Source organism: Terrapene carolina, unplaced genomic scaffold, assembly GCF_002925995.2.
Source record: "Terrapene carolina triunguis isolate 2854851 unplaced genomic scaffold, T_m_triunguis-2.0 Scaffold33891, whole genome shotgun sequence".
Taxonomy (NCBI): domain Eukaryota; kingdom Metazoa; phylum Chordata; order Testudines; family Emydidae; genus Terrapene; species Terrapene triunguis.
In genome coordinates, this window is record NW_020698242.1 from 5,150,155 (window position 1) to 5,170,276 (window position 20,122).

The 20,122-nt window shown below is 41.8% G+C and overlaps 1 protein-coding gene across 2 annotated transcripts; it reads right to left on the bottom strand.

Annotated features, from left to right (window-relative positions):
• Positions 1 to 5,989: 5,989 nt before the first annotated feature.
• On the bottom strand, positions 5,990 to 19,890 carry LOC112104188 (transcription factor Maf). Of its 2 annotated transcripts, XM_024196362.3 has the most exons (3): positions 19,268 to 19,890; positions 16,920 to 18,387; positions 5,990 to 6,056 (listed from the first exon to the last, which is right to left on the bottom strand). In XM_024196362.3, exons 2-3 carry the CDS (start codon positions 17,948 to 17,950, stop codon positions 6,023 to 6,025), a joined length of 1,065 nt encoding a protein of 354 aa, XP_024052130.1. In that variant the 5' UTR covers positions 17,951 to 18,387; positions 19,268 to 19,890; the 3' UTR covers positions 5,990 to 6,022. The 2 variants fall into 2 exon arrangements, with proteins under 2 accessions (XP_024052130.1, XP_029770098.1); XM_029914238.1 differs by lacking the exon at positions 19,268 to 19,890 and having other exon boundaries at positions 16,920 to 19,119.
• Positions 19,891 to 20,122: the final 232 nt, after the last annotated feature.

Sequence of the window (20,122 nt, forward strand, 5' to 3'; positions counted from 1 at the left end):
ACCTGTCATTTATATTCCTCACCCAACGAGATGAAATAAGGACACAAAACAAATATAAATGACAGATCTTTATATATGCAGTGTTGTTGTAGCCATATTGGTCCCAGCATATTAGAGAGACAAGGTGGGTGAGGTAATATCTTTTATTGGACCAACTTCTGGTTGATGAGAGAGACAAGCTTCTCACTGGTTAAAACAAAGGAAGGTAAAAATTAGCTAAAAGGGAAAAAAAAGGCAGTAAATGTGGAGGACAAAAACTGGCACACGCCATTTTTTCTGTTGGTCTGATAAAAGATATTACCTCACCCACCTTGTCCCTCTAATATTCTGGAACCAACACAGCTACAACACTACTACAAACAAGATATTTACATAAACCCCTTTCAGCAGAAGGCATCAGAGAGCTTTACAAATATTTCTTAATTCTCCTAACACCCCTCTAAGGTAAGAATTAATAACCTAATTGTATAGCTAGGTAAAGTGAAGTATACAGAGATCAAAGGCAATAGGTATTTAGATGAAGCCAATGGAATTGACTACTCATGCTTAAAGCTAGGCAAATGCTTAAGTACCTTGCTAAATAAGGGATCAATTCATTTGACTAAGGTCTCACAGGGAGTCTATACAGTTAGGCCTGGTCCACACTACCCCCCCACTTCGGACTAAGGTACGCAAATTCAGCTACGTTAATAACGTAGCTGAATTCGAAGTACCTTAGTCCGAACTTACCGCGGGTCCAGACGCAGCAGGAAGGCTCCCCCGTCGATGCCGCGTACTCCTCTCGCCGAGCTGGAGTACCGGCATCGACGGCGAGCACTTCCGGGATCGATTTATCGCGTATAAACCAGACGCGATAAATTGATCCCAGAACATTGATTGCCTGCCGCCGGACCCTCCAGTAAGTGTAGAAGTACCCTTAGACTAAAACTGTCCCATTTTCTAAGCACTGCACCTTTTGGAGCCATAAGAAATACGTTTAACATATTGCACGTTAAAGAGCTACTTTTTCAGTCTCTGATCAATGTGGACTGTATATTTAAAAAGTGTAGATCATTTGGTAAATGACAAACACTGAAAACCCCAAAGAAAGACTGTATCTATTAGCACGTAAACTAAAATTCTATGTTAGAACTAAACAACAGCAGAAATCACACTAGTGCAGTGATGTTTCAGGTCTTAATTCTAAACTCAAGCAAAACTAATAAATTGACCTTGATGGGAGTTTTGCCAGATTCGGACACCAGTGATAAAAAATTCTGTTCTTCGATCATAAGGACACAAGCAGTTTTCACTCTCTCTTCAAATGAATACGGATGAGATGAAGACATAGGATTTTACAGTGTTTATTAAGTTTACACTTTCATGATGTATCAAACTTGTTTTACCTAGAATTTCTGTAAAACACCCTGTAAATTGTACATGGTGGGGGTTTTGCTCTCATTCTCTTGACTGACATAGCAAAATACCTTCCATTTGAAACAGGCCTAATATAAAAAAGGCCCTAGTTTGGCTAGATGTGCACATACATGGCTTCTACTGACTCTGATGGGAACTTGACCAATAATATGTCACGGAAGTTTTATGCATAATTTAGAATTTAGTAAAATGAAATCAATTTGTAAAGGGGTACCTACACACGACTGCAAACTCAAATAGAGCTCGTTCATACACACAGAAATTTAGCTGGTTACTTATTGCCTATATTCCCTTTCCATTATATCAGACATTTAGCCCTAGAAAAGAACTTGTGTGTTTAAGACCCAGCCTTCTACTGTCTCTATTGAAGTCATCATCCAGTGTTTGTGACATCACAGTCTGTTGCCGTGAAAATGAATGTTGAAGTCATATCCTACATTCTGACTTCAATGCAGACTAAAGCTGGACAGGAACAAAGCATGGGAAAGAGCAAGTTCCTGTGCAAGCACATCTTTTTAATAACTACGTGTGGGTACAAGGAGCAAATCCTAAAAAATCAAATGAAAAGTGAATAGATTTATATTTTAAGCCTGCTTTATTTAAAAGGTTTCCCTTGCATGAAAGTTCTTAATGGTAAGCTGCAAAAGGGAAAGGAAATGTGTGTGTGTTCTTTAATTCTCCTTATCCTCACCTTAACTTCAGGGCTTGTCTACATAGGGAAATTCAATGGCAAAACTAAATCTGTATAATTATAACAAGAGAGTTATACTGGTATAACTTTCCCTATGGACACTCTTCTTCTGAAATAAGAGCAGCTTTTTCTAGTATAATTTAAACCAGGGGTAGGCAACCTATGGCACGCGTGCCGAAGGCGGCACACGAGCTGATTTTCAGTGGCACTCACATTGCCCGGGTCCTGGCCACCAGTCCGGGGGTATCTGCATTTTAATTCAATTTTAAATGAAGCTTCTTAAACATTTTAAAAACCTTATTTACTTTACATACAACAATAGTTTAGTTCTAGTCTCCATATGGGGGGTTATGTAAGTGTGCATTCACACCTTTCCTTATACCAGTATAGCTTCCTGCCTAGACAGCCCTTAAACACACTGGCTGAAATTCTGGCCCCAGGAAGTCAGTGAGAGTTTTGTCATTGACTTCACTGGGTCAGGATTTCACCCACTATCTCTTCCTCCTCAGCAGATGAGTTGCAGTTTAGGTTTCACGCTATTGCGTTACCATCAATGCAGCCCTCCAAAAATTACTAAGGTAATCCTCCAAAAATAAGCAAAAAGAATTCATTTGTTTTGAAAAAAAAATATTATGAGGTGATTATAAACTGTAAAGTACACAAACAATTAGATTTGCTCTTGCCGTTCATCTATAAGGGGAACAGGAACATTATATTACGGTCTGTGTAAGAAGAACCAAATTTGGCCTTCACACAAATAGCATTAAAATCCCACTGACGTCAAAGGCAATGGAGACACATATCACAGGGCATAATTTGGCCCTTGCTGTGGCATTTTGCTCTTGGCTGTTGACTCCCTTATGCTAGAAAGTGGAAATGCTTTTCTGCACCAAATAAAATTAACAGGAAAGGTTGGATAGTGTAACAAATACATTGGGAAAGAATGTTTAGGGCCAGCCTTCAATCTTGCACAAGACCCACACTAACATCACCAGAGGCTTTATATCAGGGATGGGCAAACTACCGCCTGGAGGCCACATTCGGCCCTTCAGACATTTTAATCTGGCCCTTAAGCTCCCGCCGGTGAGCGGGGTCAGGGGCTTTCCCCGCTCCAGCCGGGGAGTGGGATCAGGCATTTGCCCCGCTCCACGCGTGCCGTGGCTCTGCACAGCTCCCAGAAGCAGCAGCATCTCCCCGCTCCGGCTCCTACGTGTAGGGGCAGCTAGGGGGCTCTGCACGCTGCCCCCGCCCCAAGCACGGCCCCTGCAGCTCCCACTGGCCGGGAACTGTGGCCAATGGGAGCTGCAGGGGCAGCACCTGTGGATGGGGCAGCGCGCAGAGCTGCCTGGCTGTGGCTCCGCATAGGAGCCAGAGGGGGGACATGCTGCTGCTTCCGGGAGCTGCCTGAGGTAAATGCTGCCTGGAGCCTGCACCTCTGACCCCCTCCTGCGCCCCAACCCCCTGCCCCAGTCCTAATCCTCCTCCCGCCCTCCAAATCCCTTGGTCCCAGCCCGAAGCATCCTTCTGCACCCTCCAACCCCTCATCCCCAGCCCCACCCCAGAGCCCGCACCCCCAGCCAGAGCCCTCACCTCCACACACACCCCCCAACCCCCTGCCCCAGCCCAGAGCTCCCTCCCGCACCCTGAACTCCTCATTTCTGGCCCCACCACAGAGCCCACACCCCCCAACCAGAGCCCTCACCCCCTCCCACACCCCAACCCCCCAATTTGGTGAGCATTCATGGCCCACCATACCATTTCCATACCCAGATGTGGCCCTCGTGCCAAAAAGTTTGCCCACCCCAGCTTTATATGGATTATCTCATAAAATATCACCTCATATCCATGCTTATATTTTAATTTCATTATTAATATAGTGATATATATCAGGAACATGAACCAACTCCCACTGACTTTCACAGGAAAAAGTGCATGGAATTTTGCCAAGGATTTATTTGGTCCATAATCTTACTACCTTTACATATATCAAAAGAGATGTTTGTATAGTGACTGTATCTTAATCAACAGCTACAATAGACTTTATTTACACACATCATATGAATTGCCTGCATTGCTACAAATATGCTAGAAATAACATAATTCCTTCAAAGAAATCAAATTAGCAATGAGATCACTGACACCACTGTCCACTACTATCCTCCTATAATATTAAATTCCCTTAACCAAACTGACTTTATGAGAATAAACTAAGTGAGCCTCCAGAGAGTGCAAAGTATTGGACTTTTCATATCTAAACTTATTATTCCTAATATCACAGAGAAACTTCCCTGAACTGGCCTTCTCCTTCCCAAATTCCCCATCTGAGCAGATGTCTCTCTTTTTCTTGCATTTACCTGTCAATCATGTTCACAGCTGAAATTTGATTTCTCTCCCAACAGTAACCTTAGATGAAATATTACCATGGGGTCAGTCCAATCTCAACCTGGCCATAAAAGTTCATTAACTCTTCCTAGACCCAATATATATTTGTTTCAAAGTAATGGGATCTGTTTTTTCAACAATGCCTAACAGGACAACCAAAAAATATACAAGTAAATGAAATTATTGTGTCTATTTTCCAGGCCAGGGTACATTGTGCCTATATAAGTCCTGTTATTACAATTATACATTAAATTAAACACTTTTTAAAAACATGTCCATAGATAACTGAACAAAATTAGAAATGATTGATCTTAGCTTATTTAAAATAAAGAACTCTTGTTAGCAATGAGCTGATCGACAATACACTGTACCTGAACAGTGAAAAGAAGTATCTTGACTATGTTTAAAATTCCTATTCAAGCCTATTCAATATATGCAACATAATATGCTCTACAAGGACCCATAATAAAACTAGGGGTCTGATTTTCTTCTTGCTTAAAACGCTATAAATCAGTTGTAAATTTACTGATATAAGTGAGATTACACCCGTGTATAACTCATGTAAATTGAGAGGAGAATCAGGTCACAAAATGTGTCTCTTATGAAGCTCTCCCCTGGCCCAATCCTGCAGCCTATACCCAAGCAAAACTCCTGCAAATGTCAATGGGAGTTTGACCTGCATGAATTCTACAGGATCAACCCCCCTTCTCCACACAGTCAGCCAAATTTTAAATAAAAATAAAACTCAGTTGCACTAGCTAATAAAAGCTAACAGTGCTTTGTTTAATAACACCCTTAATTGTTGATATAAGTGTTGTAGACTGTATTCTTGTCTAAAATAAGAGATTTCATAATTAAACTCACACAGGGATCTCTGTAATTGAAAATCCCATTTAAACCGCTTAGTGTTTTTTTACAGTTGAGCCTGATAATAAACAGATCCCATGGACCATATGTCTGCCTGAATCTAAGGAGGTGTGTGTGTGTGTGTGTGTGTGTGTGTGTATGTGTGTGTGTGTGTGTGTGTGTGTGTGTGTATAAAAGTTTGATCTTCTCATTTTCATTAATATTGTATATTCTATAAATGTGATAGACTGAATGGATGTGATTTGGGAGAGGAAGACAGCATTATGCTTCTCATTCAATTGAAAATTCTGGGCATGTACATAAAACAATACAGAGATCTATCATTTTCATCAAAATTTGAGACAGATCTTATGTAGCCTCATACTTAACCTCCATAGCTAGTTTCTGAATGCCAGCATTTGAAGACAAAAAAATAAGATGTTTGCAAGGAATAAAATATAAATTATACTACGTAGGAGACATGCTTAGTAAACAAAAGTAGAAAACATTCACATTGCCCATGTCACTTTTACACACCTGAATATGAGCCCGATCTAACTTCCATGGGTTATTAAGTAAGTTTCATATTAACAAACAAAACAAAGAAAAAAAAACCCTCTTACTCAAGTATGGAAATGAAAATCAAAATGTACCTTTTTTTTTTTTTACTTCAGGCAACAGGCATTTTCACATCACCGATGTAGAAGATTCTCTTGGGTACCTAATTTAGTAAATATATTAAAATAAACAAAACATAATTAATAAAGAATTTTAAAACACTGTAAAATATGTCACTTTTACTGATATTGTACAGAGCGGAACTGTTCTGATTGGATGCTAATTTAATTTCAGAGAGTCTTCTGTATTATTTATTAACAGTATTCTAGTGCTGATGAACTTAATGGAACACTGTTTAAAATGAAACAATTTTTAAATAGCATGCCTTGCCTTTATTCACATTAATAACAGGAGGATCTTAGTGATAGCACAATTATCTTAGTAAAACAAAAATACAATTTTTGTCTTGACAGTGAATATCAAACTACAATAGGTGAAAGCATTTAGTTTTCCTATAGTTTTCTTAAATAAAAATCTTTATTATTATTAGCTGTGCTAATGTAACTGGCAAAATAATTACCAATTTCTGTATATAGTCCATTATTTTCCAGACAGCAGTTTAATAACAAAACCAGAGCTGTCATTTCTCCCTACGGTTACTCACACTATACAAGTTCAGACTGTCAAAATATATTTAAAATCTAATTTTAAAAGATTCAACATTGTACAAAGTTACAATGAATCTTTGTACAATAAGTGAGATAAACCAGTGAGTCAATCTATGCTCTTTAAAAATGGATATTTTGTTATGTTTGTTAAATCTAACTTTCTCCATTGGACTATATATACACTATGTATACATATATACAGCAAGTATTCTGCGGGAAGTATAGCTGCAGCTACATCAATGTATGGTCATATCATGACATGAACATAGCAAGAAAAAATTGCATACCTGATTTAAGATTGAAAAAAAAAAAAGCAAGACTATCTATGGCTTTATTTGGCATTTTGATTGCAAAACAGCTCTGCAGCTTTAAAAAAAAATCAACTGGACAATTTGTGCCAACTAAATTATTATTCCACAATGTAAAAATCACTTTCAACATCAAACTGAATAGAGTGGCGTATTTAAATATTTTCAAGCATGCCACTTAAAACAATGTTTCCGTGTAGTGGGAAATTTTACATTAGATCATGTTTATTCAGAAATGTTTCAATCAAATCATGCACGTATACATATATAAATGCCCACATACACGTTCATAGCAAAGCAAGACAGCTCCTTTTCAAGACAGCTCCTTTGCCTCCCTAACAATCTTGTTGATACTGTCTGTTATTTTTGGAGAAAAGGGTCAGTGTCGCCTTATATGTAATATTTGGTATCCTGCCCAGGATCTCTTAAAGCAGATGACTTTTTTAGACCTTTGGTTTAATTTTCCTCAAGATGACCTCTGCTCCCATGCCAACTGATGAATCCATCCTGTTATTAATGCATTTAGTTGGGAGGAATAGGTATTCAATTCTCACACCTGAAGACCATCCAAAAAAGTGTTGTGGTCAGCCTGCTCTATTATCTTTAGTCTTTGATGAGGCTATCCCTTATCTAGAACCACAATAGTTCAATCAATTCAAAGGAGAACTGAAACAGAGTGGACATGCCTCTCACAGGCACAGTGCATGGAATCATTTAACAGGTTTATTTGAAGATCAGGTATTAATAAAAAGAGATTCCAAGAAATGCAGCACTAAAACAGCCTGGAGAGGCTAAGCAGATTTATTAATTTAACACGGCTGATAACACTTCTTTTTCTTCTTCTTTTAATTTGACAAAGTTGGTACATGAGAGTTATCATTTAATAAATTTGCTCCTCTATAATGCGGTGTGTTAAAAAGGATTTTACAATAAAGGCTGCTGAAAGACTGTGCTCAGTTTAGAGACTGAATCTGGTGTGGCATGAATATACAATTTTAAGCAGATTTAATCTTATATTATTCCTGTCTTCAAAGTGACTCTGCAGTAGATCTCTTATCAAAAGTGAAGTCTGTTCATCCTACATTGCAAAACAGAAATGTATTGCAAACTCTGGCCTGGCTTCTTATGTATTACAGTACTTTCATCAGTGAATTAGGAAGCAGTTTGGGGGTGAGGGGAAGGAAAGGAACTGGATCTTTTTTGTTTGTGTTACTTACCTTTCATCACTGCCAATGTTTCATTGCAAGGGCCTCAAATGTTTGAGAAAGCTGGGACTCTTTTTAGAGAACACCACAACTTTAGGAACTGATATCCACACACAAAACCCACTTTTTAAAGTTAGTTCCCAAGATCTTGTAAATTTCTACTTTTAAAAATCAGTGAAAGGGAAGGTTCTGGCTCCAGGTAGGATAATCAGCCTGTGTTAAAATGGAGCATTAAACTCTATCTCCGAGAGGGAGAAATTCAGCTGGATTTGGAAAACTGCTCTTCTCCCAACTGCAAATGATTTACAAAGCATGCAGCCTAAACCTCCCCCACCCCCTTCTCCTCCAGCCACCAAGGCTCTGATCCCAAACCTAATTGAAAGACTCCCATTGACTTCAACGGGCTTTGGATCAAGTTTAAGTGAGCCCAGGTTATCAGACAGAAAAGGAAAAAGGGGCCGAATCCAAATAAAAGAACAGCCCAGCTGGCTCCAGGAACGTACCTAAGGGATGATCAGTCAGCGGAAGGCCGCCTGCATGACACACCGGCGCTAAGGTTTGGACGGATGGATGGATCCTTCAGGAATTGAATTTAGACAACACACAAAAGCAGCGGCCTCCCTCCCTCCCCTCCGGCCCGGTGCTGTGCAGCCCCCGCCCTCCCCAGGGTGTAACACAGCCAGGCTGGGCCGCCCGAGAGCCCCCTTGGCAGTGGTTGGGAGGTGTGATCCGCCTGGCCTGTTTGCTGGCACAAACCCCTGCCTGGGTGAACGCCCAGACACAGAACCCCCTATTCATGGGGCAGCGCTGAGAGGTACCAGCCCCTGCGCCCCCCCCCCGGCTCATGGTGGCCGTGGGGTGTCCCTGCCCCAGCGCTTCTGGTCTGGGCCGCCTCCTTTGCAGGCAGCCTCTTGGCTCCCCCCTGCCCATTTGCCTCCTAGGGGGGCACTTCGCGCTAACACCCCCGGCTTGGCCCGGGATCGTCCCCACAAAGTTCTGGGCAAAGCCCCGGCAGAATGGAGCCGCTTCCCCGCCGCTCCGGCTCTCAGCGGCTTACAGGGGCGAACACGTGCCGGGAACCGCAGCCGCTCTCGCCCTGTCCCTCAGGCGCTCGGGGAGGGTCGGAGCTAGCGGCCAGACCCGGGCCCTTGCCCCTGCGCGGGGCCACCTGCTCCCCGCAGCGCGCCTGCCCCAGGGCAGGGCTAGAGGCTGCGGAGCGGCTCGGCCAGGCAGCCGGGGCTGGGCTGGTCCCAGCGCCGCGCCGCGGAGGGTCCGTGTTCCTGGGAGGGGACACAGGCTGCCCTCGGCGGAGCGAGGCGCGCGGGTCTGCGCCCTTTGGGCAGGGCACAGCGGGGGCTGGCAGACGCCGTCCGTGGGAACTCCCCCCATTTGAGTTCAGTGGGAGCAGGATCGGGCCCTTAATGGTCACGTTTCTGACGGGCCTGAGCCCTGACAGTGCCTGGGGGAAATACACAAATGCTGTTTCCTCCCTCAGCCCAGTGTCCCGAGGGAATGACCTCTCCTGCTATCCGGATCGGAAACGGAGACCCAGACCGGAACACATTTACACATCCGACCTCTCCACACGGGTTTATATTTACATAATAAAGTGGAGGGGAAAGGACCGAAACGGGAGACATACACTTAAAAACTACGTCTGAGACCACTCGGGTTATAATGGCCCTGCCCTTTGCTTCAGTACCCCCACATTGCAACCTCAGCCGTACTTGGGACAGTGTTTGGGATTTGTGGGTTCATGTCAACAGGATGCTATTTAATCGGATTCAGATCAGGTATTTCATTTCCAGAAACATTCCGAGTCATAACAAAACTATTGATACACATCAACCCGCAGGCAGATGGTTGCATTCGGGAACGCCCAATAGACGTTGGAAGCAAAGAGTTTATTCGGGAGAAATTTGGGGAGGGGTTATTTAAGTGGTAGAGATGTTCTTGGGGAGGGGGCGTTAATTATTTTTGTTTGTGGGGGGGGGTTCCCTTTCTTTATTTTAAATAATCCAAGCCTGGATGTAAGAAGCCAAAAGGGAACAAAAATCTTTGCCATTCTGCAGCTGGCTAGGGTGTGACTGTAGATCCAAATTCTGGCGAACTCAAGCCTGGGAAATGAATGTGTATTGCTGGTCTGCCTGACACCACGGAGGCTTCAAGGACGCTTGTTTTACACTGAAAACGCAGGCGGAGAGGGAGGGTAACTGTTGGCCAGATCACACATTGAAATGGGGGTGTTGAGCCCCGTTACGCCTCCATCCACAGCCATTAACATTTTGTTTTAAAGGGGAAAAGCTGCTGAGAACACTTTTCGGGGCTGTACTTCTTTATAAATTAACAATTGAGAGGCCATCAGTGACACTTCATCCTCTCACCCCGCTGGAAACTTTAGACACTGCTTGATTTGTCTCTTGCTCTATGCCTGTGAAAACGAGACTTCTAGCAAACTTCTGCTCTGTCTTCCATTCCTTCCATGCAAGATGTTTGGTGGGTATGTATTTAAAAGGAAAACACGTCGAAGTATACAGTACTTAAAATCAAGCGCATATGCAGGCAGCGCAATCTTCATCAGTATAACTCACTGCTAAAATTGCAGGCCTAAAGTATTTCACTGCAGTGTAAGAAATTGCACCGTTTTAGAGTTGAGGACCAGAAATGTGGGCACAGCACGCTGGAAACTCTCAATTTTGGTGAGTAATCAGCGATAACAAGCTGCCCTCAAGCACACTGCCAAATTATAGATTCGGATCAAGGTGATGGTGACTAAGAGAGCAGGAGTTTAACTGATTAGCCAAGTATCAACACACGCATCTACCCCCGTGTGTTACTTAGCGCTCGCATCGATCGCTTTCATCTTGGAATATTTTGCATTGCCCTGGTCTTGAGTTCACAAATCTGAGTGCACTCACTCCCCAAAGAGTGGTAAGCTTTATTTTTGGTCCTCCTCCACCACCAATTCCAGTCTATACTGACTGTCCTACGGTAACAGATGCTGTGGAGTGTACAGCATTAAAATCTATTGATTTGCATCCACTGAGCCTGCTAAATTCATTAGAAAGTGCTAAAACTGTAGTGTATGAATGCACAACTGTTTCTCTAAAAAAAAATAGTTCTTTAAACAACCTCCCACCTTTTTGCATCCTGTTGTACTAGCTTGTGCTATTTATAACAAGATGTGCACTTAAAATAGATACTATGTGGATACAGATAACCTGAGTGTATGTAAAGATGTGTTAAGCATGCAAAATATATTACATTTGCCACAGCAACAACTGGAATCTCCATGTTTTATGGTATCTACTGCCAACATGACATTAGTGATTTTAAAGGAGAAAATGTTTATTTAAAACCTTCACTACTGAAAAAAAGTATTTTTGTATGTGGCATTTTTAAATCCAAACATCTGAACAGGTGTCAGAAACAGTGAGTCCATTTAGTTCTGATGATGATCTTAGTAATAAATACAGAGGATTTCCTTTCAAAGCTGCACATGCTGAAATGACACCAATGTGGTTCTGGCATCTGAGCAGATAATTCTGATATATGCATCATTTCCTCCCTAAATCCAGGAAGCAGCAGTACTCTGTGTCTGATATTATGTCAGAGAAATTGGTATTAAAAATTATGAATGATTCTTGATCAAGAACTTCTTACATACTGTGGGGCGCGGGGAATACAGGGAAATGGAGCAGCTGTGCCAAAGTTAGTCCCAAAGAAAAAGCTTTTTAAAAGAAGAGCTTTTATTGTGGGGTAAATAAAAAAGGGAAGTAGCCTTTCTAATAAGTAAAGCCACATTTTTATTGTTGCTGAACAAAATGAGCAAACAGCACAGTTGCAATTGCAGAGAGTTATTAAAGAAAAAATACACTCAGGTGGCTAGGAATATTTTCCCTTTTTCAGATGTGATCCTGTGTGCGGAGGCAGGGAAAATACTGTAGTACAAACACAGAAATATTTCCCTCCACTAAGCCGAATCCTTGATGTTGGGAAGGGGGTTATGCTACATTTTAGAAAAAGCTTAAGAGTTGGGCGGGGGGTTTGTATCACATGGAACCATATTTCAAACTGAGCAAAGGGTCGCCTCTTTTGTGCACATCTTAATGAACATTCTTTGCAATGTAGGTAATAAATGAGAAAGAACCATAGGGCGATGGCAGAAATGGGACACTGTTAACGATGTGGAGAGTAAGAACTAACTATCTCCTTTGACATATCTCCTTACTCAGGCAAAGCTTCCACTGACTTCAGTAAGAGATTTACATGAGTGAGAAGTCAGTAAAGGGTACAGACTCCTGCTCCCCATTCAAATCAATGGGAATTTTAGCACTGAGTTTAGTGAGAGGCTTAGCAGGATACAAGCCAGAATGCTCCAAGCAAGGGGTGATTAATGAATATAGGTTATTCAGAGCAGATCTGTTCCAATTAGTTCTCAGCAAGCAGTTCTGCTGGAAAGGTGTGATCTCCCCTTAAATTCATACAGAACCCCAATAGATGGTTTGCTTTAGTGGTTATTAAAACTTGCTTGTAGTGGGGTTTTTTTTCTTTAGTTGCAATGTAACAGTATTTCAGACAGAGATTAAAATACAGCCTAAGGAAGACAATGCATTTTAAGTCTGAAGTAAAGACTGATATGTTAGGTTCATGGGCTAGGAAAAGGACCAGCCTTTTCTCTGTTGGAGTGTTTTTCCCTCTGACAATCTATTTCTTGGAAGGCTTTTCTTAGCTCAGTTCATAAAACCTTTACCTATACTGTGGGTGTACTAAAACCAACCAAGCAAAACCCAGAAAGAGCAATGTTTCATTTGCTCTATCACCTCTTCTTGGACTCAAAATACTACTGTAAACCTAGTAACTGCTTACACCTTTTCATGTTACTAAACTATAAGATCTATTGTATTAACAGGGTTAATGTTGTGCCACAAATTGATTGCACATAAGAGGGGCTCTGCATCTGTGCCTAAGAAACTAGCTGCAGTGTATTAGTTTAAAAGGTAATTTTAAATGTAAGGTGCTTATCAGTTTACTGAAAATATCAATACTTGTGAATGTTTTTGGAATAATTCAGTCCCTAAGTGACCGCTATGAAAAATGTGGGCACTAATAGAGGTTTAAACATTTCAAGAAGGAGAAAAAGTTGCTATCTTTACGAGAGCAGATAATTTTCTAATCAGCCAATGGCAGCCAGTTTACCCTCAGATTACATATTAACTAGAATATGAAGCTCCAATTAACCAGAATATGGAGCTTGAACCATTACTCAAATTGTGGTGTAACAGAAGGTCAAATGCCAAAGGGCACTCCATTGACTTCGTGTTCAGGAGGAGGGGCGAATATAGAACAGAATTGGTTAACACCAGGGACCAGTTCCAAAGCTCCATAAAAGTTTCCCATTGAAAGGACCCATTCTGCTACCACTGAAGTCACAGATTTATTTATTTGCCATTGACTTTAATGGGAGCTGATTCAGTCAGAAATCAATGCTTGAACTCCCCCCTCGATGAGACTGTTGACACAACCTGTTGTGTTTTAAGGGAAACTCGGCCTTCCTGAGCAGAGCATGACTTAGGGGTCCGATCCTTCAGTCCTGACCTGAAATCAGTGAGAACTCTGCCTGGGTAAACAGTGCAAGACCCAACCTGGAGCAGTTTCTCTGAGAAACAGCTGTTTCAACCCCCACCCCCAAGAACAGAATTCTGGTGCAGTTTGCTGTGATGTTTTAAATTCCACTCTCTCCATACACTGGGGGTTATTTTATAATTTAGAAGAAATTTATAAATAGTGTTGGTTTTTATGAGCCTGAGATAAAGCTAAATTCAAGTGAAGCTGTAACATTCTTCAGAGAGGCCTAAGTTTTTCAAATGAACTACAAAGTTAATCCTATTCAAATACTGGAGAAAACGCTATGAAAACCTCTCTACTTATTTGGGAGCTGCTAGGGAAAGTAACTGTAAAATAATTGGGTCAATTGTTTTAGGAGATATTCAAAGCTGAAAATGTCCTTTGGCATGCAGAACTATAGTAAAGAGCACACCTTTGGACCTTAACATTTTTTAGCAAATTAATCTTTTTGAGTGTTTGTTTAGGACAAATAACTTGAAAGTCCTTCGATTTTTTATTTTTCCCTCCTAAATTCACTGTGAACCTTCTAAGGCCTGTGGCTGACAAGAAAACCCTGATGTGGAAAAGGGAGGGGAGGGAGGTTAGAATGGGGTATCCGCCAAATGTCCAAAACTCTTTATCTCTAACATTAAATGAATATGTGACAAGAAAAACCTGACGCAGTGTCATCTCTTACTACATACAAACTGTTCTGCTTGGATCAGATGATAAGAGGATGTTAAGTCTTCCCTTTCACTCTACTCCATCATAAAACAATCAAAATATAGGACCATATCGTGTTATCAGGTTTTTCAGCAGAACTTCCCTTTGAGATCAATGGCTTGAAATTGATGGCACGATATGACTCATAGCAACTAAGGCTCTCTAAGTCATTACAAAACTGAGAAATTATACCAAGTACCTGAAAGATCACGTTTTTCACCTGCCTGACATATAACTAATTTCTAGTGGGTGATAATTTTCCACTTTACATATAACTGATCACTAACTTCTCTTCTCCTTTTTATCAGTGGGTTCAACTCTTGTATCAGCATCACTTCCTTGCAATGTATTAGGCTTAGATACTGCTTTCATAGTTGTTTAACTTTTTAAACTACACACTAAAAAACTGAGTACAGAATCAAAAAAATGCAGTTTATTATTGTAGATTATTCTCTCTTTTGATATAACCATAAAGTTGAAAATGAAAGAAAAGCACATAAGAACATCACACGTGGTTAGTAACTCAAGATATAAAACAATTTTGCACAGCAAAATATGTAAAAGAAAAAGTAACTGACAAGATTTTTTTATATTTATTGTGGTAAGATTTACTTTCCATTTTTTTTAAAAGACAGGATATCAGTCCCTGAAAATAAAATTTACTGGTTATTGCCTTTAAAACTGTGGAATTTTTGAAGTTACAGAAAATCCAGTTCTGCACCACAATACAACTGTAAAAAAATCTGCATCATCTTAAAACTGTGCAGTAATGCCATCTTTATAACTGCATAAACTGTATTAGCGTTCTAAACAGGTTTGTCTTTTTTTTTTTATATGCTTGCAGGTTATATCTTAGTGCAATTCAGTCCCAAATACTTCAATTTTGAAAAAAAAAAATACATTTTGAATGTAAAATACCCCTATAGATATAAACAGGGGTGCCTCCCCCTTTTAATACTTTGGTTTTCAAATACAGTTAGTGGTATAGCAAGAACTACATATACCCAACTTATATTTAAGTTGCAAGCACATGCTGCATAAGCTACTCTTAAAAAACAGTCCCATTGCAAATTCTACCCCCCTTTACATCACAACAGTAAACAATTTAGTGCATCAATCTTTTTGTATTTAAATCTACATCTAAACAGACCTAACTCTTTCAAATTTATCTATAACATTCCTTTATCTGTAGCATACATTTTAACTGGGCGTACAGATGATAAAAACTAGAATTAAATTATATACTAGGAACCCAGAGCATTCACATTTGACAATGACCAGATGCAAAAGAAAAAAAGGAAATAAACTTGGGGCAGATCACGTAAAGATAAATTTTAGACTGCTTTAGGCAACAGCATGGTTTTAAAGTCCCCAAATTGGGAAGCGATTTTTTTAAAAAGAAAAACATCTTTCCAAAGTTTCTTTTTCTTTTCTTTTTTTTTTTTTTGTCACATTAGGTTATCAGAATCCATTCTGGCATTTTTTAGAACAGGGAATGCTTCAGTGCATTTAAAAGGAAGTCTGAAGTTTTGAGTAACTCAAAGCAGTTTTAGAGCAGACGCAAACTTTAATGGGGAGGAAGAGGAGGAAGATCAAAGGTTGCACTTTTTTGCTTTCAACTCAAAAAAGTGATGAGGCAATAAAACAAAAGGATGAATGCCATGCCATAATAGTCTCCAAAAGTCCATTTCCAAGCAAAAGAAAAAAAATAATTATACCATACATGTCCAGCATGCAGGGTGTTTTATTAATATAATGTCTCTTTTTCATAGTCCATTGTTGCTAAGACAAAATAGCAAGCATAATGCATGAGATGAGTATGGGATCTAATGGCAGACTAAAAGTCTCATGTTTGGCAGATTAAGGCCAAAACTCACATGAACACACCGAAGGCTGATGCAGGCTTGATTTTGGCAGGTTGATCTAGGTATATCTCTAGTTTAGCACAACAACGCTAAAAACTGATGGAACTCAGCAAGCTGGAGTCTAAAAAATTCACATTGTTTTTGTATTTTTTGTATGTTTTTTGGTTTTTTTTATTTTTTATTATTTTTTTTTTTTTTGTAAAGTTAAATTTTTTTTTAAAAATTTAAGATTAAAAAAAAAAAACCCTTTTACTTTTTTGAAAAAAGCAAGGTCAAAAGAAAAAAAAAACCTCATGAACTTAAAAAAATATAATGTGGATGGCAGGTTTCAAAGAAGAACAAACTTCATATGAAGAACTGAGTTGGTGGCAAGTTGGATCTTATAATGTTTAAAAAAAAAACACACATTGCAAGCCCCCACAAAAATAAAACAGAAAAGAAACTCATGTAGAACTTTAGGTTGGCCAACAATGAGCCAGCCCCACCTTAAAAAAACAACTTTTTTGTTGTTGTTTTTTTGTTTGTTTGTTTTTAATTGTTTCGAGTTTAAAAAAATATAAGGTGGCAAGCTTGGTTGTTGATCTAGCAAGCCCCCAACAACAACTCACATGGAGAACTTTATTTAAGGTGGCAAGGCTGTTGGAACTCACATGAAAAACTCTGGAGAGGAAGGGTTGTCGCTGCTGGATCCGTTTTCTCTGAAGCCATTGCTGACCAGCTTCTCATATTTTTCCTTGTAGGCGTCCCTCTCCCGGACCAGCCTGGAGATCTCTTGCTTTAGGTGCTCTACTTGCTGCAGCAGCTGGTTCTTCTCGGACTCCAGGACGTGCCTTTGCTGGACCCTCTTGAAGCGACAGGACTGGGCATAGCCTCTGTTTTTGAGGGTCCTCCTCTTCTGTTTCAGCCGGATCACCTCTTCCTTGCTCACCCCGCGGAGCTGCCGGTTCAGCTCCCTCACCGACATGGTCACCAGCTGCTCATCCGAGAAGCGGTCGTCGAAATGCAGGCTGCTGCCGTGGTGCGGGTGGTGCAGACCCCCTCCGCCACCTCCTCCCCCGGTGCTGCTGCTGCTGCTGCTGCTACTGCTGCTGGACTGCACGCTGCCCGGCTGCTGGTGGTGGTGGTGCCCGGCCGGGTGGTGGTGGTGGTGGTAGTGGGGCGCCCCGTTCTGAGCCGCGGCTGCAGCGATCACTGCGGAGACCACGGCGGCGGCAGAGCCCATCTCTTCCCCGGGCATGGAGCCCCCCGTGCCGGCCGCCGCGGCGGCCAGATGCTGCCCTCTAGCATAGCCATCGAAGCTGCTCTGGAGCTGGTGGTGGCTGCTATTGATCAGCGCTTCCACCGCGTCTTCGGGGCTGAATCCCAGCGCCTCTGGGTTGAGCTGCTGCGGGTAGCCGGTCATCCAGTAATAATCTTCCAGGTGGGTCTTCTGGTCCGTGCCAGAGCCCGGGCTGGGCGCCGAGAAGCTCGGGGAAGGGGGCACCGAGCTGCAGGGCGTGCTCATCGGGGTGGAAGAGAGCGATCCCCCAGCGATCAAGCGGCCGCACTGGCTGATAATGCGGTCGGTCTCCACCGGCTCCTTTTTCACTTCAAACTTCATCAGATCGAAGTCATTAACATATTCCATGGCCAGGGGACTGGTGGGCAGGTCGGAGTTGCTCATTGCCAGTTCTGATGCCATCCTTTTGCTGCTGACAGTCCTCCAGAAAGGGTGCGCACCCGGAGCGAGGGGACTGCTCTGAGTTGCCACCGGGTGAGCCAGCTTGATTATTTGCAATATCTATTTTCCTTCTCTCTCTCCACTAGCCCCTTGCAACCTTCGCTCCAATTTGCACCGACTGTTTCTCTCTCTCTCTCTCTTTATTATCCTTTGCAGAGCCTATAGTATTGATGATGCATCAGAGCGGGTTGCTCTTTCTATTCGCCTTTTGCATAAAGGTTGTTTCCTCTCTGTTGCAGCTTGGCAAACTGCAGCTGGAATTGTTAGTTGTTGTTGTTGCTGCAAAGGTGGCTTTATGATTATTTTTTAACACTTCATCATGTCTTTCCTCTGGTCTTTTTCATGCAAAGTGCAAACCGAGAAGAGGTTCATCGGGGAAGAGGAGGCGGGGGAAAAGACTGAAGGATAAATTAAAACAAAAAAAAACAAACAGAAGAAATTAAGTCGGCGCGATAACCAAAATAATATTTTTTTCTTTAAAAAAAAAAAGAAAGAAAAAACGGAACCCCAAAGCTACAGCAAGAAGATGAAAAACATTTTAAAGGTCTCATCCAGCAGTAGAGTTTAAAAGCATTGCTGAGTTTTATAGCAGTCCTGACGTCAGCTTTCAAATGGGAAATTGACTCCAAGTCTGGACCAATGGGTTGCTTCAATCTCAGCCCTCATTAGCATAATAGTATAGAAACAAGGAAACTTTTCGAAGCTGTCAATCAGGGGCCAATCAGCTGACTGTCAGCTGGGGCTACACTTTTAACTCTTTCTTGACCATATCCTTGCACTCGTTTTCACATGGGCTTAATGTTTATCACCTGAGTTAAGAGAGAAAATATTAGGGAATTCAGGAAATTCAGTGCTTTGTTCCCTTTTCTTTCTTTTTTTGCACTGTTTTTAAAAGGAAAGCATAAACGTAGCCTCCTTAAAACTCTTGCAGTTTTCTCTTTCTCTGCATGCCATGCTTAAGCATTTATATGTGACAGCTTTGTTAGGTAACTTGTTTCTGATAGTGCACGTTTTTGTTTTTTGTTTAATAAAACAACTGATCCTACCTAAACCATCCTCGGGCGGAAGGGGTAGGAGGCCCGTCTCTTGCTGTGGGGAAAGAGTCTACCAAGAAACGCAGGGACTTTTGCTAAAAGGCCGGGGTGGGTTTGGGAGGGGAGTCTGGAAATGGGGAGCGAAGGTAAGTGTAAAGTTAAGGATGTGCTGTCGAGGGGGCAGGCACCTTTTGAGATATTGGACTAAAGAGACAGACACTGGGTCCATCATAGAGAAACTTACTTTCGGGGCATGTTGATGAAGGGAGCAAATGAAACTCTGGTCCCGTCCCCCCAGCAGGGCTGCTAAACTAACAGCAGAGCCAGCAGCAGCAGCAGCACAAAGGCTAGGAAGAGTTAACTCAGTGGAGGAGCTCAGCAAAGCCGAGAGATCCCTCCTGCAGACTTCGGCCACACCGTGGCCTTTGCCTCCTGTCTCGTGCACGCGCAAAGTATCATCTGATCCCCGCCTAGCCGGGGTTCGGGCCACTTGCACGCTCACGTTAAAGTGAATAACTTTGTACTTGATCGTGACATTCAGCCCTCCCACATCTATCCTACATCACCCAGGGGTTACACGTTCAGCAAAGCGGCTTGCCACCCGACCAGGGGCTCCTGTCCCCACTTTAGTGCTGATAACGACCCCCCGCCCCCGAATCGATTGCTGTTTGACCTTGTGCGAACAAATCAAACTAAACTCCAGTGTAGGCTCAGATTCTAAAGAGGGGGCAAGTTTGGGAGAAGAGATTTGGATTGGAGGGGCTAGGAAAGATCTGTCTCTATCTATAAACGCAGCTATTGCATGCAGATCCCCAGCCGCGCCCCTTTAGACTGTTGATCTGTTTAATTAATTTAATACATTTAGAGCTAATTATATTTATTTTATTTTAATTTTTTTTGTTGTAAAAACGGAAAGCAAATTGGGAAGGAAGAGTGAAAACCACGGTGGATGTGCTTGGTTTAAACCTCGACAGCGCCACCTTTCGGCAAAGGTCAGTTTAATCTTGATCCATGTCCAGTTTTGTTGATCAACCAGCTTTCTTGTAGTGTAAGTGCAGAAAAGTTTATGTAGCCCATTAACTTTTACAGCGGTGGATTT

Bases quoted from the DNA above. Each gene is read 5' to 3' on its own strand.
- LOC112104188 (XM_024196362.3), bottom strand. From the start codon at position 17,950: ATGGCATCAGAACTGGCAATGAGCAACTCCGACCTGCCCACCAGTCCC. The intron at 6,057-16,919 runs GTGAGTTCCAAC...TTACTAAATTAG, and splicing joins TCCTCTCCAGAGTTTTTCAT to GTACCCAAGAGAATCTTCTA.